The sequence below is a fragment of the Mustela nigripes genome, chromosome 12, assembly GCF_022355385.1.
Source record: "Mustela nigripes isolate SB6536 chromosome 12, MUSNIG.SB6536, whole genome shotgun sequence".
NCBI classification, from domain to species: domain Eukaryota; kingdom Metazoa; phylum Chordata; class Mammalia; order Carnivora; family Mustelidae; genus Mustela; species Mustela nigripes.
In genome coordinates, this window is record NC_081568.1 from 113,485,281 (window position 1) to 113,512,332 (window position 27,052).

Sequence of the window (27,052 nt, forward strand, 5' to 3'; positions counted from 1 at the left end):
TATGCACGTGCCAGGGTGATTTGTTCTATCATCGTTACTCTTCTGGAAAAAAAGAAAAGAAAAAGAAAAAAGAAAAAAAGAGAGATTGTGTTAAAGCACACTCTGTAAAAGTTGGTAAACATGACTCTCATAAAAATATAAGATGAACACATGTCGAAGATATTCAACCCATTAGTGAGAAAACCAAGAGAATGTTAATAAAAAAGCTTCAAAAGCTTCAAAGAGCTTTTGAGGAACTAAATATGTACAGGAAAATTAATAAAGGAATGTTGAGATAAGATTCCTAGGTTAGTTATAAAGCTGGGCATTGTCCTCCGAGTAATAAAACTATAACTTCTGGATATCTCTTTCACTGGACAAAAAGTATTTGCACATTTACTGCATGAAAATTTCCAAATTTACATGTAACTTCACTAAGTCTGAAGCCTTTTATTGATAGTAAAAAAATGTTGAGTTGAACAAAGTGCATTTCTTTAAATCTTGGATCGGTCTGTGCCCTATCTGATATTGAAATTACACGGCACACGCTTTTTTGCTTAATGTCCAAGTTTTAGATGCTTTTTCTTAAAAATTATCAATTTTGTTGAGCCTCATCTCTGTACTCATGCTAGGTGTTGAGAATCCAAGATGGGCGAGGTCATTGTCCTGATGGTGCTTTTCTTCTAAGGGGAGAGACAGATAAGTGCAAACTGTGATTAAGTGCAATGAAAGAAACAAAAAGCTGAGAGGAGGCTATCAGGACAAACGTCTTTACATACAGAGAATAGAAAAGTCCCTTTGAGAAGATGACATTTAAACAAAAACACAAAAGACGAGAAAGGGTCCTGGGAAAGGTAGGAGGGAAGAGAGTCCTAGGCCTGGGGAGCAACCAGCTATAGCATAGATGTTAGAAAGGGCTTGACTCATCCAAGGATCTGGAACACCACCACGATAGCTGTGAGTGAGGGGGAGAGTGGGACTTGATAGAATAGGTATGGTCTGTTTGTACTGGGCCTTATAGTCCGTGGTAGAGTCTGCACTTTAAGTGCAGTTAGGAGCCTTCAGAGATTTTTCTTATAAAGCCTTTTTTTTTTATTATGGAAAATCTTGAACATACACAAAGGTAGAAGAAATAGTATAGTAAATCTCCATGAGCCCATCACCCAATTTGGAACTAGATCCTAGATATTTTGGCTCCCAATGCATGATTAATACAAAAGTACGTGAAAGAGAAAAAGAAAAAAATAACTAGTTGAAAATCTGAAGGTGATGAAAATAATCTGTTGGAAGCAGTTAATGGGAAATGCCAAAATGTTTTGTTAGAACCATGACAGGATCTAAAATTATACTTGAATATTGAAGAAAATTGGATAACATAGGAACTTATGCACTTTTAAGGTTGGATCTTCCTAAACCACCTAAAACTTTATGGTAAAGTTTTTTTTTTTTTTTTTTTTTTTTTAAGTTGCATAGCCGCACAACAATAGAAGAGGAGACAATACAATGTGGTTTTTGAGCCAGAAGGCAGACAGATGAGTAATAATTGGCTTAGCAGACCAACAGCAGCAGCTTAACTCTATAAGCTAGTAGGCCAGTGAATGCTAAATTTGCACAGGATTCTTAAAAAAAAAATACAGGGAGTACCAAGTACCTTTGTAACTATGGGGAGTGGACTGGGTAAACAACTAGATGGGATGGAGTCTGTCCCAGGAGTAGCTGGGTTCCTAGAATTAGCATCTCTTCTGTACTATTGCTGACCCCTCCTCCCTGCAGCTCTACTGTTTATTCTCTGGAAACTGTTAAGCATGGTTTCTTGATTGGGGATCTGAAGCATATTTGATGGGTGAAGATCCCTATATGATATATGATTACTGATTGCTGAGGCTCCAGTCACTTGGTCCCTGAAGGCTTCATAGTTATTTCTGTATCTTCTAAATAGTAGAATGGAAAATTTTTCTTTGGGGAACCTGATCAACCTGAGAGTAAAATCTTTTCTAAAGGGACTAAAATTGAGACTTTCTAATAAAAAGTTTACTCATTTCACCCAATGTTGACAAGCTACACTCTCTCATATATGCTCAAAACTTCAAATTTTCATTCTGGTCTCTGATTCTTAATCATATATATTTTTAAAGATTTTATTCATTTATTTGACAGAAAGAGACACAGTGAGAGAGGGAACACAAGCAGTGGGATAGGGAGAAGCACGCTCTCCTCCCCCACAGCAGGGAGCTTGATGCGGGGCTAATCCCAGGACCCTGGGATCATGAACTGACCCAAAAGCAGACACTTAATGACTGAGCCACCCAAGCACCCCCTTAATCATATTCAGATAAACAGATCCATATATTCAGCACATCCAATCATCCTTTTAGTCTCTTACTTTTAAGCATATACAGATCATCAAGAATTACCAGATGTTTGGAGAAATCTTATATAGAAGATAAATCCCAGATTAAATAGCAAAGCCACTTAGCAGTAACAGAGACTATAAAGAGAAAACTTTAAAAATTTAATACTTTCTGAGACATAAAAGGAGCTATTTAATTAACAGAAAAAGAACAGGATACCATCAATTCTTAGAAATTGAAAACACAATAGCATAAATTAAAAAATTAGTGCAACTGAAATTTAATGGTGATTTAAAATCTCAGGGCAAAGGTCAAAGATTTGGATATTAGAATAAAGGACAAGAAAATGAGAGGTTGGGTGCCTGAGTGGCTCAGTTAAGTGTCTGCTTTCAGCTCAGGAGACAGACAGCTCAGGACAGAGAGCCTATGTTGGGCTCTCTGCTCAGCGGCAACAGGCTTCTCCCTCTCCCTGCTGCTCCCCCTGCTTGTTCTCTCTCTCTTTGTGTCAAATAAATAAATAAAATCTTTTCAAAAAAGTGAGAGGGTCAATCCCAGAATACCAAGATCAAATAAGAGTTTTAGGAGTACCTGAATGTTTAGAGCAGCAATGTCTACAGTAGCCAAACTATGGAAAGAACCTAGATGTCCATCAACAGATGAATGGATAAAGAAGATGTGGTATATATACACAATGGAATGCTTTGCAGCCATCAAAAGAAATGAAGTCTTGCCATTTGAGATGACGTGGATGGAACTAGAGGGTGTCATGCTTGGCGAAATAAGTCAAGCAGAGAAAGACAACTATCATATGATCTCCTTGATATGAGGAAGTGGTGATGCAACATGGGGGCTTAAGGAGGTAGGAGAAGAATAAATGAAACAAGTTGGGATTGGGAGGGAGACAAACCATAAGTGACTCTTAATCTCACAAAACAAACTGAGGATTGCTGGGGGGAGGGAGGATTGGGAGAAGGGGGTGGGGTTATGGACATTGGGGAGGGTATGTGCTTTGGTGAGTGCTGTGAAGTGTGTACACCTGGCAATTCACAGACCTGTACCCCTATAACAAATATATTATATGTTTATAAAAAATAAATAAAAAATGAGAAATAAAAGAGTTTTAGGATGAAAAAAACTGAAAATGGAAGAGGGGAAATTGTAAAATAAAATTTTCTAGATCTGAAATTGAGTGTCAGACCAAAGGGGGCTGAGGGCTCAGACAAATGGTCAAGAATAAACCCATTCCAAGAAAAGTCCTGTGAAATTGTGTAACACTATGCCAAAGAGAAGAACCTTCCAGAGGGAGGACAATGCAAAAAGACACATACAATATTTCATAATCAAAGTGATTTTGGATTTCTTTTTTTTTTTAAAGATTTTATTTATTTATTTGACAGAGATCACAAGTAGGCAGAGAGGCAGGCAGAAAGAGAGGGAAGCAGGCTCCCTGCTGAGCAGAGAGCCCGATGTGGGGCTCGATCCCAGGACTCTGGGATCATGACCTGAGCCAAAGGCAGAGGCTTTAACTCACTGAGCCACCCAGGTGCCCCGATTTTGGATTTCTTAATAGCAATACTGGTAGTTTGAAAATAATAGAACAAGGCTTTCAGAATGATGAAAATTATTTTCACCTAAAATTCTATACCCAGTGAAAGTGTTGTTAAGTGGAAGATTAATATACAATAATTCCTAATGTACAAGATTTAAAAGGTTTGTTTCTACACACCCTTTCTTACAAAGTTACTGGAGGATGTGCTCTGTCAAAACAAGGGAATAAACAAAGTAAATCAAGAAAGAAGAAAACAGGGTGCCTGGGTGGCTCAGTGGATTAAGCTGCTGCCTTCGGCTCAGGTCATGATCTCAGGGTCCTGGGATCAAATCCTGCATCGGGCTCTCTGCTCGGCAGGGAGCCTGCTTCCCTCTCTCTCCGCCTGCCTCTCTGCCTACTGTGATCTCTGTCTGTCAAATAAATAAATAAAATCTTTAAAAAAAAAAAAAAAAAAAAAGAAAGAAGAAAACATGGAATCCGCAAACAGATCAAAGGGCAGAAGTCAAAGGGAATCCCAGGATGAATCTTACGTTCATGTACAGAGGTCAAGAAGTCCTGATGAATGTAGACTTGACATTATGTGGTCTAGGACAGTGCAAGTTGCCAGATTTTTGTCTCTTTCCCTAAAGGGTGACTTGATGAGTGTGGTGAAAGTCCGTGGACACGATCATTTAATTGATGAGATTTATAATGGTGATGGAGTGTATTTGAGACAATTATGTGTGTTCCCATCATGAGTGTCAACATCAAACCGTTGTTATCTATTTCTCTATCAGCTACCATCTTGAGAAAATGTGCAGATTCCTGAAGTCTGTAGCTGAAGAAAACAAAATCTGTCACAGGAATTTTCTCCTATAGTTGTACATCTCAATATATACATAGATTCTCTCTTATGAGAGACCGATGAAGCTGATAATTGTAATTGACTCTGGGTAGAAGAAGCATATGGCTGATGGGGGCTGGTGTGAGGGAGATGTACTTTTTAATATTGTGCCAACACATATATATATATATATATTTATTATATAATAAAATAAAATATTCTCCTTAAAAACTTAAAATTAATTAAACAAGGGTAGTAAAGTAAAGTTTAGGTATGGTCCACATAACTATAAGAGACTATACCTTTTTTAATCTAAAAATATCTAGCTTTTCCTCTATTTGTATCATTAGCTTACTTTTTTATTGAAAGTTGCAAATTTAAATTCTGTTTTGGTATGGAAGAAGGAAAACATCAATTTTTTTGTAGTACTCACCCAAATATAAATAACACAAGTTAAGAATTCTTAGAGGCTGAATAATTTATGATACGAGTGGTGAAACTTCTCTTGTTCCGTGGGAGTAACTCTATAGCTTTAGAATGCCCGTTAGTAAATGTAATAGAATTGAAGTAATTCTAAACTAGAAAACCTTTTCCATCAGGATCATATTTTCAGTATCAGTTACCTGGTGGTCACACCGTGGGAAGATGCTAGCTACGGCATTAAGGCCACAGCTGAAACAAAAGGTCAATGCATCCATTCATCCATTCAATTCTGCATTAATAATATTTGTCATTTCACTGTGTCCCATCACTCTTAGGGGGTTGTACAGTTGTTTACTTTAAAACTTAAAAAGACAAAGTTAAGTTTTACCATTTATTTATTTATGTTTTAAGTGGAGGAGGGAGGGAGGAGCAGAGGGAAAGAGAGAAGATTTTTTTTTTTGGAAGAATTTATTTATTTATTTGATAGAGATCACAAGTAGGCAGAGAAGCAGGCAGAGAGAGAGAGAGAGAGAGAGAGGAGGAAGCAGGCTGCCTGCTAAGGGGAGTGCCTAATGCGGGGCTCAATCTCAGGACCCTGGGATCCTGACCTGAGTCAAAGGCAGAGGCTTTAACCCACTGAGCCACCCAGGTGCCCCAAGAGAGAGGATCTTAAGCAGGCTCCACCCTCAGCATGGAGACCAAAGTGGGGCTCCATTCACAACCCTGAGATCGTGGCCTGAGCCTAAATCAAGAGTCAGAGGCTTAACCCACCAAGCCAGCCACCCAGGTACCCTGACAAAGTTAACTTTTAAAGTGACCACCGCCTGGGTGGCTCAGTGGATTAAGTAAGCCTCTGCCTTCGGCCCAGGTCATGATCTCAGGGTCCTGGGATTGAGCCCCGCATCAGGCTCTCTGCTCAGCAGTGAGCCTGTTTCCCCTCTCTCTCTGCCTGCCTCTCTGCCTACAATCTCTGTCAAATACATAAATAAAATCTTAAAAAAAAAATAACCAGTTTTTGTATGAGAGCTGATTACTGCACAATCAGCAAAATCATTTTTTAATTTTTTTTATATTGTCATCTTTTGGGTGCTTAGTTTCATGTATTATTTTATTCTAAACCTTATTTTATTCTGTTCCTACAGACTTACTGGAACTTAAAATAGATGGCTATTCCCATTTACTCAGGATATACTTACTATACTTGCTATCTTTCCCAAGGAACCTAGTAATGAGAAGTAAGATAGGAGGAAGGTAATACCCTAGATAAGAGGGATGTAGAAATTGGGGGTTAGTATGACATATTATGTGGGAGAGTATTATTTTATAAATGATGTTTAATATGTTGTATGCTAAGTAACCCAAATGGACAAAAAAGTTGGTGAATAGCAGTAGGTTTTCCCAAGAGAAAGAAGAGGTAGGCATTCAGGAAAAAAGCAAGAGAAAGAAATTAATGCTGTGCTAACTTAAAGAAGCATAATATTGGGGTTCCTTGTGAGAATCAGAATGTATCAACTTTTCCAGAACACTGAGTCAGTGTGATGTACTCCTGTTCCACTTTGTTTTATTGTGAAGACAACTTTGGTTTGTCTGCGTGTCCTAAATTTCCTTACTAGTCATTGTCAGTTTTGAGGTGGGAGGGGAAAATATTATAGATGGTAATATTGCATGGAAACAGGAAAGAGCTAGTGTGGTATTTTTCCACAAAATTTTAGAAAGACCAAGTAAGACTGTTGAATGTTGGAGTGAAGGAGGAGAAATCTTCCACTTGGTATATCCCGACATGGGTTCATAGGGTCACAGGTTGGAGATTAATGGATAAATATTGGTGTTGAAAGTGACAGAAAATCTAACCTAAGGTGACTGTTGAAAAAAATGTAATTTATTGCCTCAGTAACTGAAGAGGCGAGGGTAAAGCTGGATTCAGGAAGCAGAGTTTGATTATCAAGACTTGGCGCCTCTCCACATCTTGGCTCTGTCTCTGGCTGTTTTGGCTTTATTTCCAGGCTTTAGAGGAAACTGTCCCCCATCAAAGTGATCCCAAATCCAGCGGTAGAGGGAATCTGCATCTTTATGCTTAAACAGGAATCTTAGAATTATCTTTTTGGCTCCTGTTGGCCTGATCTGAAGCATTTGCCGATTGCCGAGAGTATCATAGAGCCAAGAGCTGTATCTTAGGGATGTTTGTATCGTCAGTGATGAGCCCTGGGTGCTGCATGATGTCTAGCGAGCAGGGGCTCGCTGCACAAATGTCATACCGTGTTTTAATCAGCTCTTTGGAAAGCAACCAATATGTGTTGTAGAAACTATTCTAAGATGTTCCTGATTTTAATTTTGAAATATTTTTTTGCAGAATCAGATGACCTTTTTATAGGCTGAATGTGATTACTGGAATCTAAAAACTGAACATTTTGTGCTTATACGTTAGCAGGACTTTATCAAAACTTCGTAGTAAAACTCAGGAAATAAGCAAGAAAGTAACATAAATTTCAGATTGTTTTAACATGGTAAGAAATGTATTCAGACATAAGAGATCTATTGACAGGAACAGCTTTCATTTCCTTTGAGTCATACTGAGCAAGGGGTGAGAAAAACATGGATAATAGCTGAAAAGGAGATAATTTGAATATTAGAACATTATGCCCCTACAGAGCAGAGGAATGCCTTAATATTGCTAAAATTATTCTTTGACAGTTGTGACAGACTATGAATTAAGGACATCTTTAAGCACATGTTTGGAATTCATTTCCCAGAGAAGTTTAAAATAGGTGGTCTGATGGGTCATGTAAAACTTTTCTTAAATCAAGTACGAGAAAAGTGACCTGAAATAGATAAAAGATTTACATGTTGTGTCAGTTGCTAATGCCTGTTCTTCTGAGTTCAATAAAGAGAGTTCCAAAGACTAGATTTTTAGTATGATAGAGGAAAATGTACCTAGTTACTCTAAAAGAGAAACTTCAGCATTGCTGTAATTATGCCTGTCTTCTAATGGGAACTTCACTTTCAAAGCTTTTTCTTCATCTTTTAGTTTTTGCTGAATGCCAACTTTGCCTCAACAACTTTTCTTACGAGTTGAAAAGATGAAAGCAGGGGAGATTCAATTATCAATGATGTCACAGAATTTGAGGCATTTCCAATCATGCTTGTTTGTTCATTTCACATAATCTCAAAATTCACTGATGTGCACCAATTTAAAATGAATTTACTGACTTACCCAGAAGATCTTGGAGCTCTAATTGCCTGGGAAACTGTAAGAATGCACCACTTGAGCTCATTGGTCCTGACATTAAAAGATGCTATTAAATATTTAAAGTAGTCAAGAGAACCGTAGTTTCTTTAAATAAATGTAATGTTTATTAGGATAATAATGTGCAGACTTAGGAGACTTGTAATTATACATCTTCATGGAAGTTTTGGTTATTGTGCATGAGTTTAAAATATTTGAATGTTTGGAAACAGGTAGCATAAGCAATCTATCAAATTTTTTAAGATGGAGGGATGTGATTTGTAGGAATAGTATGTAAGAGGCAATATAATATGGTTATGGGGTAGAGTCTGCATGTGGACTGCTGGGTTCAAATCCTGCCTGGTCATTTACTTAGTTAAGTAGCACCATATGTGTTAACTTCTCTGTGCCTTAGTTTCCTCAGCTATAAATGAGCTTAATGCAACTAGTACCTTCTTCAGAGGGATGTTGTTAAGGTTAAGTAAAGTTTCTACAACGGTACATAAACATTCGCTGTTCTGATTGCTTTCTATAGGTCTTTGCAGTTTTTCTTTGGGATATGTGGAATCTTAGAATATAATATAATAACGTATAGGAAAAAATAAGGAAGTCTGCAGTAAGTTCAAGCATATTGCCTTGAAAAATTCAGTAATTAACTCAAAGCTGCAAATGTGGTTTATTGTACGTCCACTCCCGAACACACTCCTCACACTCTTCCTTACACTCCCGGACAGTGCATGTCAAAGTATGTCTCCAGGATCAGTTGGGCTTAGAATTCGAATCAGTAGGGCTGCCTGTTGAATGTAGATTCCTGGGCCTCAACCTAATTTCCCTGGATCAAAAATTTTGAGTGTGTGAGTTAGCATCTTTAACAAACATATGAGCTGATTCTGATGCAGAACAAATTTTGAGAACTTATTTCTGCTTCTGATGCAGAACAAATTTTGAGAACTTATTTCCCCAGCCTCTTGTCATGCTGTAATTCACTTTCACTCTTTCTCACTTAGAACTTCAGGTGTTGTATAACTCTCAGCTCAAAGTTCTGTCACATCTCACGTTCAAGGAAATTTTTTCTTTCAAATCACAATAGACCAAAGTTGATCTTTTTCTTACACATCCAAAGCCAAGCTCACTGCCTCCTCACCCCTCCATTCTGTATTCTCTTTCTCATTCCTAGTCCATTTTTTCCCCTACTGTTTGTCATAAGTGAGGTGTGAAATCATTCTGGCTTTAGAATTCCACAGAAGACCTTCAGTTGTCTCTGGTGGCCCCAGAGCTGCTCCTAATCTCCTGACTCACCCAGGCTTTGCCTTTTTCCTTCCCTTTCTCTCACTTTTTAAATTAACTTACTTTTGGTAAGGGTTTCTGCCTTAGAAGTCAGGGAAGAGAGAGCTGTTTTATTTCTTCCCCCAAGTCCCTTATCCCCAGGACGGGTGAACATTCTTAGAAGGCACAGGTGTACAAAATGCCTTGGTCCTCCAGAATCTCTGTCTCTGTTGGCCCTTCCTGGACTCCGTCTGACCTCTGCATCCCTGTTTGTGGATTTTGCAGCCATAAATATGGGAGACATCCTTAAGGAATCTCAGATTGCATTGTTTGAATATACTGGACTGAGCAAATTGCATTTAAACTAAGATATATCAAGATCTTGTGTGTTTGGTGGTTTCTAAATATAACGCCATGGGTAGCCAAGTGGAAGTACCACATGCATGAAAGTTTTATTACTTCGTGACCAAGGTAAAGATTAATAGGAAGCATTTTGGCTCATAGAGTGCACAATGCAACTCTCCTTTAAAACACATGAACTTGTTATGTTCGTGTGACTGATCACATAATCCATTGGAATCTTAATGATCCGTGAGATCAGTTGTTCACATTTTGTAGAGGTGCATCTACATTACAAAACAACAGTGCTTTCAAGAGGCCACTGCACTGTTGTGCTTTTGAAAACACTTGAATCACACAGTGCTGAAAGCAGGAACTCTATTGGTGACTCATAAACACACACAGTCTAGTAAGAAGAAAACAAAAGAACTTATGGAAGAGAAGGAAATACATACTGTCAAATGTTTATGCTGCTTATTTTTAAAGCAACATAGACATTTTCTAAGAAATGATATTAATATTTTAGCTTGTTAAATGGAAGAAATTTAAGTCCTGGAAATATATGTTGAAAATATTAGCATTTTTTACAATAACTAAAAAACTTAAAACTTTAGCGTTTCCTTGCAGTAACTAAAAATTTTTTTTTAAAACATTCTCAAATGAGACAAATTTCAGGAAAACGTAGAAACAACCAAGAAATCAATTTACAATAAAGTTTTAGCTTCAACTGCTTTTACATACCACTTTTAAGAGTTCTCTCATATTTGTGTGATCATCAAATAAAAAGATGAAGAAACCGCATTAAGATTATTGATCCATTTGATAATTTTTTAGTTTTAGCTTACATTTTACAGTTTCATTTGGGGTAAGGAAATATGGGCTTTAACTCTTTCCAAGGTACTGCTTTATGTTTTTTCTTAGAATAAGTTTTAGGGTCAAAAATTTTAAAAACCCTAATTTAATAAACAAGTTTAAGGCTACTAATAACTATTAGCTTGATATATAAGTTAAAGAACAAAAAGTAGTTATGAATTATAAAAAAGAACCACGGAAGAGATTGTGATTTTTTTTAACTTGTTTCTTTGATCATGTATTTAAGTTGGATGCTTAATATTTGATGTATTTATGTCTTAGTTGTTGACTGTCTAGCTCTTCATCCTGTGTTTATACCTGTAAGCAACAGTGTAATGAAAATACATTCAAAGCTTTTTTTTTTCCCCCCCTTATAGGGATGCCCTCTGCATCTTTACTAGTAAATCTCCTCTCAGCTTTATTCATCCCTTTTGTGTTTGGAGAAACAGAAATAAGGTTTGCCGGACAAACAAAATTTGTAGTTAATGAAACAAGTACAACAGTTATTCGTCTTGTCATCGAAAGGATAGGAGAGCCTGCAAATGTCACTGCAATTGTATCGGTAAGAAATGATGTAGTTCTATTCTTAGTGAAATAGGTGATATGAAATTTCTTAGTTTCAGTGATAGTATTTTCTTAACTGTTTGAGATTCTGAGTTATTTCATTATGATAAATGACTTGCAGTTACACTATTCCATTCATTTTTCTTATAGAGTTTACACAGCGCTCCAAGGTAGCATATGCACTTGACAATAATACTATTGTAAAGTTATAGGCTGATTATTTTAAAATTTTCATATATTTAATGTGAAAACAAATAAAAACCAAAGACATCAGTAACTATTTCTAAGTAGAAGAAAATTTTACTTTTAGTAATTTGGTTACAGGTTGTCTCTGCTCAGATATTTATTTCAGGTGGCTTAGGGAAAATACATAAAATATGTAAAAGCTGAAAAATGACAAATTAGAAATGAATTTTGTCAGAGAGCTTGGGAGAAATGAAATTCATTAACTTAAGTAGAAGTTAGGCAGGATTTGTTAAACTGTTTATCAAGTTATCTTATACACACTTTAGTTATTAGGTTGATTGTGTGCCTATTTGTGTCTATGTTTAATCAGTGGGGGGAAATCGGAGGGGGAGACAAACCATGAGAGTCTATGGACTCTGAGAAACAAACTGAGGGTTTTGGAGGGGAGGGGGGTGGGTGGATGCGTGAGCCTGGTGGTGGGTATTAAGGAGGGCACATATTGCATGGAGCACTGGGTGTGGTGCAAAACAATGAATTTTGGAACACTGAAAAAAATTAAATTAAATTAAAAAAAAAATAATGTCATATGACCACTAAGGATGTTGCTCTATTTGAGACCCAGAGTGCCTGAAATTTTTTTTTACAAAATAAGTTTTGAAGGAGATTAAATTACCACATTGTGAAACATCGTAAAAAGAGATAAAGAAGAAAAATTGCTTATGAAATAAACGTAGTTTTATAATTTTGTGCATTGCTTTGAGTTTTTAATTTATGACCTGTGAATATATTTACTGAATTGATTTGGACTTGAGTATACATTATACTTGATCATCTTTTATGCATAATTTTGATTGTATCATAGGGATGCTTTGGGATTGCCCTTTCATTTTCGCAGCTTCTCTCGATGGTGGCATCATCATTTCTCAATCATTTTTCACCTGTTTTTCAATGAAGTTCCTTCCAATTTTTGCTGCTATAAATGCTGCTTTGATGAAAATGTTTACATATGTATAAATTTTTACACATTTTGGGTTGTTAAGTGATTTTTTGGACTGGATTGCTGTGTTTTTCTCTTTGTTTCAATGGCTCTTGATAATGCTTTCTAAAAGGCTGTGCCACTTTTTATGTTATAAGGAGCACAAGTTTTTCAATACCCTCAACAAGTTAATCTCAAGTATTTAAACTTTATTTTTATAAAAGAAAACTAGAAATTGACTATAATTTTCCTATACATGTTTGTACTAAATCATAGTATTTTTTCCAGTAGCTAAGTTGTTCATTTTTGAGTTCTTTGGCAAAAGAAAACTCATATAGCTTTGCACCAGAAGTTGCTCATTTATAATTTCATAATTACTGCTTTCTTGAAAATCTTATTAGCAGTGTTGCTGTTACAGAATGAAGTCTTAAAAAGTTAAGGAAAAGTTTATGATGACTAAAGGAATTAGGTCTTTATTGGAGTTGTGGGGGAGAATTTAAATAAAACTTCAGTTGAGAGTTTTGGAAAAAAGCATTTCTTTGAAACCAAAAAGGTAAAAATTACTGATTTTCCTGATACAATTTGGCAGGCTAGTTCCTGCTTTATTTCCTATTCCTTTTTATTTCCTATTTATTTCTTGTTGTAGCTACAGTTTGTTTTCTTGTCAAGTTTGCTGTAATCCACTTCACGTCAATAAAGAGGTATAGAAAAAATATTCACATCCTTACTTTCATATATAATTATTACTTTTCTGTGTAATGATTCCTTTACATTCCAGAGTATAAGCAAATGTTTTTGCTTTGACTCATTTTTTTTATTTTATTACTTTTTTTAAAAGATTTTATTTATTCATTTGACAGAGATGACAAGTAGGCAGAGAGGCAGGCAGAGAGAGAGGAAGGGAAGCAGTCTCCCCACTGAGCAGAGAGCCCGATGTGGGGCTTGATTCCAGGACCCTGGGATCATGACCTGAGCTGAAGGCAGAGGCTTTAACCCACTGAGCCACCCAGGCGCCCCATGCTTAGACTCATTTTTAATAATTTTTTTTGACAGTGATTTTTGTCAGTTGTTAAATATTTGTTTTGTTTTTGGTATATCCTGTCTATAAACATCAGCTTGAGTTGATGATTCCTGTTTTTTTCTGTTGATTACTCCAGTTAGCATCAGTTATGCCTATCCTAACACTGTTGTAAGAAATACCTATATTTTGCAATTGATAGCTGTATGGAGATGACACCGGTGACTTTTTTGACACATATGCTGCAGCATTTATACCTGTTGGAGAAACAAATCGGACAGTATACATAGCAGTATGCGATGATGACTTACCAGAGCCTGATGAAACTTTTATTTTTCACTTAACATTACAGGTAAGTCCTTTTGCCCCTTAAACTCAGAGAAACCTTACAGCGCATGAAAATCTGTTTCTGTAGAGGTAAAGCCCATCTAGAGACTGGAGGTGGTTTTCATAGAACTCAGAACTGACAACCTTTTCGGCAGTTTCACAGACAATCTTATTATTGTGGTTATTATTCCTCAGACAATCTTGTTTAGAAGATTCTACAGTTAGTTTTTGGATCCATTCAGCTTATTTAGGAATTGCCATGACAGATGCTCAAGAAAACCGGTCTTCCATTTGGCCCTTTTCTCTTTTATCCCTCCGCCGCTACCAGATGCACAAAGAATGACCTAAACTTCTAAGTTCAAAGGAGAAGGATACAAAAAGCAGGCGTGGAAGTGGGAGGTCCCTGCGCCTTAGAATTATTTTGGACTGCCCCTGGGAAAAATGCTTGAATAGCCCAAGGTTTAATTGTCCTTTATGGCTTGATCTATTAGGTTGAGGTAATGACTGCTAACACTGTTCTAGTTAATTTTTCTGAGGGGCATTGCGAATTATTTTTAGAATCATTAGGTCAGTATGAGTAAAATTTTTGTGAAAATGATGCTTGAAATAGTTCTCTTTTGCTTTTGTATATTACTTTTTTGCATATTCCTTTATGCTGCTGTTGAATATCAATAGAAATGTTGTAGGAAACTCTTCCCTTATTGATTAGAAAAGATGTTTTAATATTTCATCTTTAATCTGGCTCTGTGACTTACAGAAAAAAATAACTGTTAAGCTTCAGCACCTTCTGTAGTATAAGAAAAAAAGTCATATTTGAATAGAATTTCACACTGCTTACTTAATTCTCTGTTACATTAGTAATGACATTAATTATAATATGGCATTACTAGCCAGTGATTACTTATCATTATAGTGATTGATATTTTGATAGCCAGTGATTAGTGGTTTTTTAAAAAGTTTATTTGGGACTTCTTTACCAGGTTGACTTAGTTTGAATATATTTTCTTAATCTGCATTAAAAGTGTATTTTTATTCATATTCTGAACAATTATGCAAAGACAGAAACTATTAGAATGTTTCACTGTTCCTTTTATTTTTAATTTTATTAACTTATTCTTGGGCTTTTATTTTAGAAACCTTCAGCAAATGTCAAACTTGGATGGCCAAGGACTGTGACTGTGACAATATTATCAAATGACAATGCATTTGGAATTATTTCATTTAATATGGTATGGTTGCAATTTGATTAATCTTGTGGTTGCTAGATAATAGTTATTAATTTTTTTTTTGTTATTTTTTCATGATGTTACCTGGTAGCATCCTACCATTTGATATTTAAATAAAATTTTCTTGAACTTCATTCATGTCCCACATTTTGTAGACTGTTCATTTGTTCTACCTAAGATTTCTTCAGCTTGAGGAGGCCTGTGGGATCATGGCCATCTCTTGTCCTAATCTGCTGATCATTCCCATCTGACTCATTCGTTGCCTCCTTTGCTGGTCTCTAACTTGGATGTTGTCTTAGTCTGTTCTGTCTGCTGTGACAGAATTCTGTAGACTGGTGTCTTAAAAACAAAAGGAACAATTTCTCCCAGTTCTGGAGGCAGGGACATCTGAGATCCGTGTCTGGTGAAGGCCTGCTTCCTAGATGTCTTAGTGTGCTGCTTTCAAAGGGCAGGAGGGGGCAGAGGAGCTGTGGGAGGTCTCTCTGATAAGGGCACTAGTCCTATTCAGAATAGCTTTGCCCTTGTGACCTAATCATCTCCTAAAGGCCCCACTGCCCAGGATTTGAACATGACTTTGGGGTGGGGGGAGGAGGGGCACAAACATTTAGGCTGTAGCAGATGTTGTAATCTAGTTCCTTTTGCTTGATTTTCTCAGTTGCCACTGAAAGAAAATACTGTTTGTCCTCCTTCTCTGAAGGTTGGAGATGAGAAAAATTTACTGGAAGAGTACTGGAAAAACCTATCGTCAACTCAGAATTGAATAGAATGAAGACATGATAGTTCTTAAAAATTCTGTTGTCAGTCCCTATCCTGAGATTTTTTTTCCCACTTACTCATATTTCTTAAAGGTTAAAACTCCTCATCATCTCCTCAGTTTTGCTCAGCAGTTCATTCTTTTCTCTTGATCACTGAATTCTTGTGTGTCCTCTGTTCAGAGAGTTTTATCTTTAGAAAGAAGTACACAAGACAGGTTCCCCCTTGAGAGAAATTGTTTCCAGCTCTTATTTTTTTTTTAAATGATGCAGCCATTTTTTAAAAAATGATTTTATTTATTTATTTATTTGACAGAGAGAGAGAGAGACAGCAAGAGATGGAATGCAAGCAGGGGGAGTGAGAGAGGGAGAAGCAGGCTTCCTGTTGGGCAGGGAGCCTGATGTGGGGCTCCATCCCAGGACCCTGGGATCATGATCTGAGCTGAGGGCAGATGCTTAACAGCTGAACCACCCAGGTGCCTGTGTTTCCACCTCTTAAAACAAAATTTATCTTGGATACAATTGGATTTTGCCACTAAGATTTAGACTACAAGGACCTTCCTGATACTGAGGCTTTTTGAATCATGTTACTAATTATCATTACTAAAAGATGATGATACTCCGCAGCTTTTTATTTATTTTCCAATTTAGATTGCTGCTACAATTGGTGCATTGTATGTCATTTTCTTACCTTAAATTATCTCTGTAACAAGGCAAGCTATAGATAAATATGATCTTTTAATTGCAGTATCTTTATTAAAAAAAGATGTGGATAATGTCAATATAGTAGACATTTTGTGACCTCCATTATATTGTCATTTACAAAATTAATTAAATTAATTAATCAGTCAGTTCTATTTAAATGATAGGGAATTACTAGTTAATTATGAAGCAGGCTCTCTTAATTGCTTAATTTTTCTCCTTACTTTCTTTTATATTCACTCCCAATTTATCATCCCCGACCTCATACTGACTTGTTTAAAGGTTTCTTTTCTCCCTCCCTCCTTTCTCCCTCCCTACCTCCTTCCTTCCCTCCTCACCCCCCTTTTTTCTTGACATAGTACCTCTTAACCTCTGGGAATGAATCCCAGTCTCTAGCATTGGTGGCAGGTCCCTGACAGTTGTGGTTGCTGTGCTGCCAGGGGGCTCCCTGCCCCATAAGGTTAAAATGAAACAAAGTAAACTGTTGAGGTTACAGTAGTTGCTAAATAGGCTGGCTTCAGTTCCTGGCCTGGATAATGATTTTGTTGATGATGAAGAGAGCACTGGTGATATTTGATGTCTTTGGGACAGATATTCTGATCCCCGTTTATGGATGGGGACACTGAGGCTTGGGGTTACCAGGAGAGATGGGCACTACTGCCCTAGAAAGCATGCACCTGGCTGCTTCCCGCTTCCTCCTCTTCTAGGCCCGGTTTCAGGCACCCAAGCCAGCGTGTTTCAACATTTGAAGCCCTGGCTTCTTTCCCCCAGTGGTCATGTCCTGAAAATCATTAGCAGTCCTCTTCTTTTCACTGGCAGGTTGGCCAATGAGAAGGGCATAGTGGTTAGGAGTAAGGCCTGTTGGTGGTGCTGCCCCTGGATGGTCACAATCAGCTACTCTCAGGGGGAGATGCAGCTTGGTTTTTTTACATCCCGGGTCCCTGTGAGCATTTGAGTTTCTCATCTTTCACTAAATAACCTTTAAGATCTTTCAGCAGAATAGCTAGCTGATGGTAGAATCAGGACAAGAACTTGCATCTTTTGCTTGACCAGGTTTTATGTTCCCTTTACACTATTATTTTTAACTTTTCAAGCATTTTTATTAACTACAGCTAATTAATGCTAGGGCATATCACATTCTTAGGGTATGATGTGGATTAATTTGTCTATGTAAATTTAGTATTTCTAAGGTTAACAGTTTGTACCACCTCTACCTCTGGCTGATATAAGTGCCTGTCTTTGCTGTTTCCACTAGCCTTTTTCAATCACAGTGAGTGAGCCCAGGGGCAGAAATGAATCTGTGCCTCTTACTCTCATCAGAGAAAAAGGAACTTATGGAATGGTTACTGTGACTTTTGAGGTAAGTTTAGTCTGAAATCACTTTAAACATCAGAGTTCACATCAGGTGGCTGTAACTTTTAACTTATAAATTAAGTTATTATATATATATGTTATATATATATATATACATATAATTAAGTTATAAGTCAAGGTCCTTTCTATAATAAGCATGACCCTTAACAAACTGAAATAATAGTAAATACTTTTATTATCTGATAGATTTCATAGTTAATAAAAGATTTTTGTTGTTGTTGCTTGCATGTACTATGCTACCATGAAACACAATGTATCATTTTATATACTAGTTGGTAATAATAAACCACAAAATAATAACAATGTTAATTCTAAAAAATTCATTAAACCTTTATGATAAACCTTTTCAAGGATGTAAATTTTAAAAATACCCATGGGTTACTTAGGCTTATGTAAAATTATTTGATTATTTGATGTTTAGTCTTCCCCCATTTTACGTTTTCCCCATTAAAAAAAATATTTTTAATGGATGTTGCAGTCAGACTCCACCATGGTGGTCCATAGGTGTTACAGCATTTGACTTGACTCAGATAGGATGGATGTTGCAGTCAGACTCCACCATGGTGGTCCATAGGTGTTACAGCATTTGACTTGACTCAGATAGGCTAAGGGTGAGACAGGTTTCTTAGGGTGCTACCTGTCACCATTCCATTCGATTGCTTACTGACCACAGGCACACCAATGCGTCACCATATTGCTATTTTATGAGATACATATTCAAATCTTCAACTAATTTTTGTGCCTTATAATATCTAGAACATGTTCTTATGCTGTTTTCAAATATTACAGCATTAATTTATATCTTACCAGTTTCTATTTTAACTATTAATAGCAATATCAATAAAATGGATAGTTGGATTTATATAACCTAATTCTGAAACATAGTAGAGTTCTTCTTGTGCTCACGGAGACCTGCAATATATGATGGTTATGTTAATTACATCAAAAAATAAAATGCCATAAGAGAATAATGTGTGAACAACATAGTAGCACTAATTTAATATGCAGTAGTTGTAGATAGTACATTTTTGAAAATGTATCTAATAACAAATGTGGGAAAAATTGGGAAAAGAATTGGTTGTAGAAAGGATAAGGCAAAATTGCAAATTTTGAACGTTGCTTTCTGGATGTCTGAAGTTACTTTCTTGAGTCTTGAGCCTTTGTTTTGTTGAAATAATTACAACTAGTATTTGCTGAGCACTTAATGTTGCCATTTACTGTTCTAAGTGCCTTACATTGATTCTCACTACATATAAGAACCACATCTCTTCCCAGAACTTTGTCTCCCTTGTGCCCTTCTTAATTTCTTCTCCATAATACTTACCATCGTCTGAAAAATATACCTTTATTTATCATTTTTTCCTTTCATTAAATGTAGGTTCTTTCGGGTAGGGAGTTTGCCTATTCACTGCTATATCCTTAGCATGTAACAGAGATCAGGCACAGAGTACTTAATAAGCACTTTTCAAAAAGAATGGTCTTATTACGTCTTCACATCTAGCCTGTGAAGTGGATAGTATTATGCCTATTTTAAAGATGAGAGAGAGAGAGCGCACATGCCCGCACACAGGTCGGGGATAGGGGGTGGTGACAGTGGCAGGCTGAGGGTGAGGGAGAAGCAGATTCCTCACTGAGCAAGGAGCCCAGTGCAGGACTGAATCCCAGGATCCTGAGATCATGACCTGAGCCAAAGGCAGAAGCTTAAGTGACTAAACCACCCAGGTATCCCTTGGGGTTATTTAATATCTTGCTCAACGTTATACAGTCAGTGCTGGTACTGCCATTTGATTCTGTTACTTAAGAGAATTTAACAATTTTGAATACGTACCTGTCAAGAAAATCTATGTTTTTTTTTTTTCTCAGATTTACTTTAATGCCTGAGAAAAAAAGAAAAAGTGCTTAGAAACCATGTAGTTTAATGTGATTGTAGTCAACATCTATAACTGTATTATACTCCTGGACTATTAATTAGAAGGGCAGACTTATGTACTGTTTTCTATAATTCTTCTCTCAAAACATTTTTAAGTGGATTTTTGATTTTTGTCGGTCTGAATCATAGTAATGCTTTCTTACTCTTGTGAAATATTTTGTGTTTATCAATGACACTGTGTGTTTCTTTGCAGGTAGAGGGTGGCCCAAATTCACCTGAGGAAGATTTGAGCCCAGTTAAAGGAAATATCACCTTTCCCCCTGGCAGAGCTATAGTCGTTTATAATTTGACAGTACTCGATGATGAGGTGAGATACTACTGTTAAATGCTTCAATGGGACAGGGACTCTGCCTGTAGTAAAGACATGTTGGAGTACATTATGTCAAGCATTAAACTGTGTTCACTATTTGAAATTACTCAAGAACATAGTCCTATGTAGGGTTAGTGTATTGTACTAACTAGTTAGTGTATACTTTAGATACAAAAGCCATTTTGGAGTATATCTGATTAATATTTACCTAATTTATCTCACATAAAATTGTATATCTAAAAGCTGATAAACCTGAATATAACCGGCAACCACATGTATTACAAAAACTTAAGCATTTTGTAAACCCTGGTGATTGATTTTTGTTGGTGATTTTAGTTTTGAACAGTTACAGTACTACCTACACAGCATAAGTATTTTACTATGGAAACAAAGAAGATTCTACTGTAATTGATATTCTTTTGTTTGGATATTTTAAATGTTCACATTCATGGGAAGACTTTAGTTTTAATTTTTACATTTCATATTGAAGTTACCAAGGATTGAGATATGTGACACAGCTAACTCAACTAAGAAGGGAAGGGATTTGAACAATAATGTGCAAGGATATCTCTTGTGAGCTAAATAAGAGAAAATGTAACTTTTAATAAAACAATCTTAATATTGTCAGAAACAGAGAATGAAATAGCTGGGAATTTTATCCCTTACCTTGCTACAAAAAAAAAAAAAAATCATGAAATCACATCACAAAAAAACTCAAGAGAAGAAAAATGATTTAGAAGACATTAGAAATTGTTTCTCTTGGGGGCGCCTGGGTGGCTCAGTGGGTTAAAGCCTCTGCCTTTGGCTCAGGTCATGATCTCAGGGTTCTGGGATTGAGCCCCGCATCTGGCTCTCTGCTCAGCAGGGAGCCTGCTTCCCTTCCTCTTTCTCTGCCTGCCTCTCTGCCTACCTGTGATCTCTGTCTGTCGAATAAATAAATAAAATCTTTAAAAAAAAAAAGAAATTGTTTCTCTTGAAAAAAATGAAATAATAGGTAGCATTGATGACTCTAGTTCTTCTGGTTCTTTAAGCTAGTAAAAACCTTTTGTTTTTAGATCCTTGAAAAGGTTATAATTTGGGGCAATGATTAATTATTCATTTTACTTAGAAACTTAAAAGATCACCCTCTGAGCATCTAATGTACATCATGGTGCCCGCTGTTAATAATACAGTACTGTATACTTGAAAGTTGCTGAGAGTAGAGCATAAGTGTTCAGTCACTCACACAAAAAGAATCACTGTGTGAGGTGATGATTGTGTTAATTCTCTGGATCTCTGCAGTTATTCCAAAATGTATATGTGTATCAAACTATCATGTATACATTTAAAATATGTTAGTTATATTTGTCAATTATTCCTCAGTAAAATTGGGCAGTAAAAAGATCACCAATCAAATCACAGCATTTTTTTTTTAGATAACTAGCCTTACCTTTTGTATTGCTGTTGATGGAAGTAAAAAGATTTCTTTCTTCCCTTTTATTCATAAAACAGAATTTATCTAAACAGCATAGTGAAGATTATCCCTAGGATTTCTGTGCAGCTGCCAAAAAAAAAAAAAAAAAGTTTCACTCTAACAAGGTCAACATTTCCCTGAGAGTGACTCTTATAGCTTGTTCTCCAGAGGCATGATGTGTATTTTGGAAATCGTATGATTGGTATATGTTTACTTCTTGAATTGGAAATCATTTAGAGAAAAGCAAGAATAATTCACATGTTGAAAACTATTTGCATGTGATGTTTAAAGTTTTCCATATTCTTAGATATTATATGTCTATAATGTTATCCCAGATTCTTAGATATTCTTACATATTATTATTAGATTACTATCATGCTACTTCTGACTCTACCAGTTTGATAAAACTAGTAAAATTTTATTCCTAGTCTTACTGTCAAATCATTACTGTTAAAGATTGATCAAGGTTGGAAGACATTATACCTATATTTTCATACCTGTCCATGCTATTGCTTTATAAACTTTTCCTTCCCTGTCTAAAATATATTATGTTATGTAACTTTGGAAGATATATTAATATGTAGATTTTAAACAAGCTTTTCTACTCCCTTCAGTTAACATGTTTTTGTTTCTTTGTACTGAAGCATAGCAACTTTGTATACTCTGGTTTCTTTGCAGATGTTTTGGCTATTGATATTTTTGCTGTTGTTTATATTTATTGACAGGTACCAGAAAATGATGAAATATTTTTGATTCAACTGAAAAGTGTAGAAGGAGGAGCTGAGATCAACACCTCTAGGAGCTCAGTTGAAATAATCATTAAGAAAAATGATAGTCCCGTGAGATTCGTTCAGAATATTTATTTGGTCCCTGAGGAAGACCACATACTCCTAATTCCAGTGGTTCGTGGAAAAGATGACAATGGGCATCTGATTGGATCTGATGAATATGAGGTTTCAATCAGTTACGTTATTATAACTGGGAATTCAACAGCACATGCCCAGGAAAATTTAGACTTCATTGATCTTCAGCCAATGCCAACTATTTTTTTTCCACCTTTTACTCATGAATCACACCTGAAATTTCAGATAGTTGATGACACCATTCCAGAGATTGCAGAATCATTTCATGTTGTATTACTAAAAGATACCTTGCAGGGAGATGCTGTGCTATTACCCCCTTCTATTGTGCAAATCACCATTAAGCCAAATGACAAACCTTATGGAGTCCTGTCATTCAACAGTATCTTGTTTGAAAGGACAGTTGTAATTGATGAAGATACAACATCAAGGTATGGCTTATTTTAAACCTGTTACTACGATTATTTTAATATATTATTCCGTGATTCAGTACTTGTGCCATTGGACATAGTGTCGAACTGTGTCACTTCTTCCACCGTGGTTTTGCTGTTTTCTCTCTTATTTTCAGAGTGATTTAAATATGCAAGTGAGGGATGCCTGGGTGGTTCAGTTGGTTAAGCAGCTGTCTTCGGCTCAGGTCATGATCCCAGGTCCCTGGGATAGAGTCCCTCATCGGGCTCCTTTCTCAGTGGGGTGCCTGCCTCTCTCTGCCTCTGCCTGCCTCTCTGCCTACCTATGATCTCTGTCAAATAAATAAATAAAATCTTTAAAAATAAATAAATAAATAAATAAATAAAAATGCAAGTGAATTCATACTGCAGTAGGTTCCCAGGACACATTTAGGTATCTACCCCTTCATATTAAAAACAGCCATTCGTTCTCTATGATATGGATTCTGCTTTTACCAAAATCTGATGGCCAGTTTGACGTTGAAAAAAGCCTAGCTAAGGGGGGACACCTGGGCGGCACAGTGTGTTAAGCCTTTTTCTTCAACTCAGATCATGATCTCAGGGTCCTGGGATCGAGCCCCCCCATCTGCTGAGCCTGCTTCCCCCTCTTTCTCTGCCTCTCTGCCTACTTGTGATCTCTCTCTCTGTCAAATAAATAAATGAAATCTTAAAAAGAAAAAGAAAAAGCCCCGCTAAGGGAAACAAGTATAATATGTGACCATATGTATTTATTATAAAATTCTAGATTTGAAGAAATTACAGTGGTTAGAAATGGTGGCACCCATGGGAATATTTCTGTGAACTGGGAACTGACACGGAATAGCAGTGATCCCTCACCAGTAACAGCAGATATCAGACCAAGTTCCGGAGTTCTCCATTTTGCACAAGGGCAGATGTTGGCATCAATTCCTCTTACTATTGTTAATGATGATCTTCCAGAAGAAGCAGAAGCTTATCTACTTCGGATTCTGCCTCATACAGTACGAGGAGGTGCAGAAGTGAGCGAACCAGCAGAGGTAGATCAGTTGTTCTGCTTTACTTGTGTGAATGTTTCTGTGTTACTGAAGAGCCAAATAATTTGATCACATGTATTACTTTTATGTCTAGGTGGGTGCAACAGGAAGAACACTTGTTTTTAGAAATGATGTATGTTTCCATTACTCAAGATGGTCTTTTCCGTAAATGAAAAATGTACTCTTCTAAGAAATTCCACAAACAATAAATTAGGAAAGTTGCCAGATTGGTTTTTGATTCATCTTTTAATTTATTACATGTAAAAAGTGATCATCTTTAGACATGATGTGTAAATAACTATTAAAAATCAGAATAGCTTAGAAAATCAATAGTTTGGTCTTCTCAGATGTGAGAATTCTACACATTAATACATTAATATTTTATTTCCTTATCTGCAGCTTTTGTTCTACATTCAGGATAGTGATGATGTTTATGGCCTAATAACATTTTTTCCTATGGAAAACCAGAAGATTGAAAGCAGCCCAGGTGAACGATATTTATTCCTGAGTTTTAGAAGAGGAGGAGGAACTAAAGGAGATGTAAAGATGCTTTATTCTGCCCTTTATATTCCTGCTGGAGCTGTGGACCCTTTGCGAGCAAAAGATGGCATCTTAAATATGTCCAGGAGAAATAACCTCATTTTTCCAGAACAAAAAATCCAAGTCACCACAAAACTACCAATAAGAAATGATGCATTCCTTCAGAATGGGGCCCACTTTCTAGTAAAGGTACTGTAATTAGAACAATTTCAACTTTGATTCAACTGCAAATGTATTTGTCTGTGTGAGAGAGTTAACTACCCTTATCTTGCCACATTGATGGTTTGGATGCTACCATTAGTTACTACAATTTGTTGAGGGCATCCAAGGAGAGAAAGTGTCTGCTCCTAAGCCATATAAGGATGAAGAAAACAAGGTTCCTACTAAAGTTAATACTTTAATAAAAGTATACTGACTTGAAATGCAGGTCAGAAAATAACAGATGACAAAATGGAGTAACACAGATTGTTAATGGAGGAGGGCAGGTAGGGGAGAGATTGAGAGAGAGAAGGAGAAAGAGATCCACCATTCTTTTGAGTTGATTTAGGAAAATATAGGAATGGGATTTATAGGATAAATACTGTTTTTCATGATGGATACTGCAGGGGAGGCATTTCAGAAATAAAGCAATATGAGAAAAATTGTGTAGATTTTTAAAATAACATACTAAAAAAATCTGTTTGTCTATTAACTATAGATAGAATCTCTGGATTCTCATCTACTTAATAAAAAGAAGTTAGGGGAGTGCCTGGGTGGCTCAGTGCGTCAAAGCCTCTGCCTTCAGCTCAGGTCATGATTCCAGGGTTCTGGGATCAAGCTCCGCATTGTGATCTCTGTCAAATAAATAAATAAAATCTTTTAAAAAAATAAAAAGAAGTTAGGGCCCTATAACATATTCTTCCACTTTGTCTTTCTTATCTCTTACCTTTTATTAACCAAAACATTATTTTTATTGCCAAAATTTAAAAGAATCTGTACTTATGATAGTGTGGTTTTGTTTTCCATGCGTTTGTTATTGGTTGATTCTGAAAATTAGAAAGCAATAAAGGATGCATATCAAATTTTGGTTATGTAAATAAATTTAATAGAAATTCAAGTAGTGTGAATGGGTTGATAAAGAGTTTATAATCTTTATCTCCACATATTTCACTAACCGAAATATGTAGCAAATGAAGTCTCATATTCAATTAATTTTTCGAATCCTGCACATTTAAATTGGTCTCATATTTTTGCCTAGACTTTGTTTTATGGTTTTTACTGCTTTCTGTAGTGTTTCTGACTGCTCCCTTTCTATATGCCATCCTCACCACATTCTAGCTTCCAGTTTTCTTATACATGTTGGATGGTGAGTTAGCCGTACTAACTGCTTTCTATGCTTGCTTCACACCTGCTACTTGGAATGGTTTCTACTGAGCTCCCGAATTTTCTTATCTCTTGCTTTTTCTTTCTTGGATTGTGTGTGGTTTTTGTTGTAATGTCTTCCTCAAATACATGTGCAGAAAAGGAAGATGTAAAGTAAACTTTTTGAGTCTTTGAAAAGCTAAAAACAAAACTTCAAACTCACATTGATAGTTTGGCTTGGTAGAAATTTTTAGATTAAAATGATTTTTTCAGGGTGCCTGGATGGTTCAGTTGGTTAAGCGTCTGACTCTCAATTTTGGCCTAGGCCGTGATCTCAGGATTGTGGGATTGAGCTCTGCGTTGGACTGTGCACTGGGTGTGGAGCCTGCTTGAGATTCTCTCTCTCCTTCTCTCTCTCCCCCCCCCCCCCCCCTAAAAATAAAAGTAAATACATTTTTTCTTCAGAATTTGGAGGGTATTGTTCTATAGCACAGTTGCTGATGAGAAATTTTAGGGGAAAGACATTATTTACTTTTTTAGGTAACTTGCTTGTTAACCCTGAGAGCTTTTTTTTTTTTTTTTTTATTAATCTTCTTAGTGTTTTGAATTCCACAGAACTGTTTCCTACTTTGCTTGGTGCTTGATGGGGTAGGCCCTTTCATTCTGAAAACTCTTGTCTTTTTTGGTATGTTTTCACCTGGGACATTGCTCATGCTTGTACCATTTGTATATTTTTTGAGGACTCCAAGTAGAGGAGTCTAGAAGGTGACCTATTATGGAGATATGTAACATGTGTACCCACAAGAAGACATTTTGCCATTGTTTCCAAAGGTTATGCCACTTAATGTTAGGAGATTCTGTTCTTCATCTTTTTTTGTTTGTTAGTTTGGTTTTTTTTAAAAGACTTTATTTATTTATTTGACCGAGAGTCTGTGAGAGAGGGAATACAAGCCAGGGGGAGTAGGAGAGGGAGAAACAGCTTTCCCGTTGAGCAGGGAACTCGATGCGAGGCTCAGTCCCAGGATCCTGGGATCATGACCTGAGCCGAAGGCAGATGCTTAATGACTGAGCTATGCAGTCCCCCTCTTCATCTTTTGTTATTTTTTTATTGGTAATTTGTGTTCCCTCAAAATGGGGAAGGTATGAAGTGATGCATACTTCTGTCTACAAGGATAACCCATCTTGGAGGACCCCTGAATTTCTCTTGGAGTGATGGGTGAAGAGAA

At 36.5% G+C, this 27,052-nt stretch overlaps 1 protein-coding gene across 1 annotated transcript in view; it reads left to right on the top strand.

Moving 5' to 3' along the window:
- Positions 1-27,052, top strand: part of ADGRV1 (adhesion G protein-coupled receptor V1) — a 527,902-nt gene that overhangs the window by 19,237 nt on the left and 481,613 nt on the right. The window contains exons 2-10 of the mRNA XM_059416383.1: positions 4,509-4,572; positions 11,183-11,367; positions 13,752-13,901; positions 15,010-15,105; positions 17,812-17,916; positions 20,054-20,167; positions 22,349-22,914; positions 23,678-23,948; positions 24,345-24,674. Of these exons, the coding sequence (XP_059272366.1) occupies positions 4,509-4,572; positions 11,183-11,367; positions 13,752-13,901; positions 15,010-15,105; positions 17,812-17,916; positions 20,054-20,167; positions 22,349-22,914; positions 23,678-23,948; positions 24,345-24,674 (1,881 nt within the window). The remainder of the gene's footprint in view (positions 1-4,508; positions 4,573-11,182; positions 11,368-13,751; positions 13,902-15,009; positions 15,106-17,811; positions 17,917-20,053; positions 20,168-22,348; positions 22,915-23,677; positions 23,949-24,344; positions 24,675-27,052) is intronic.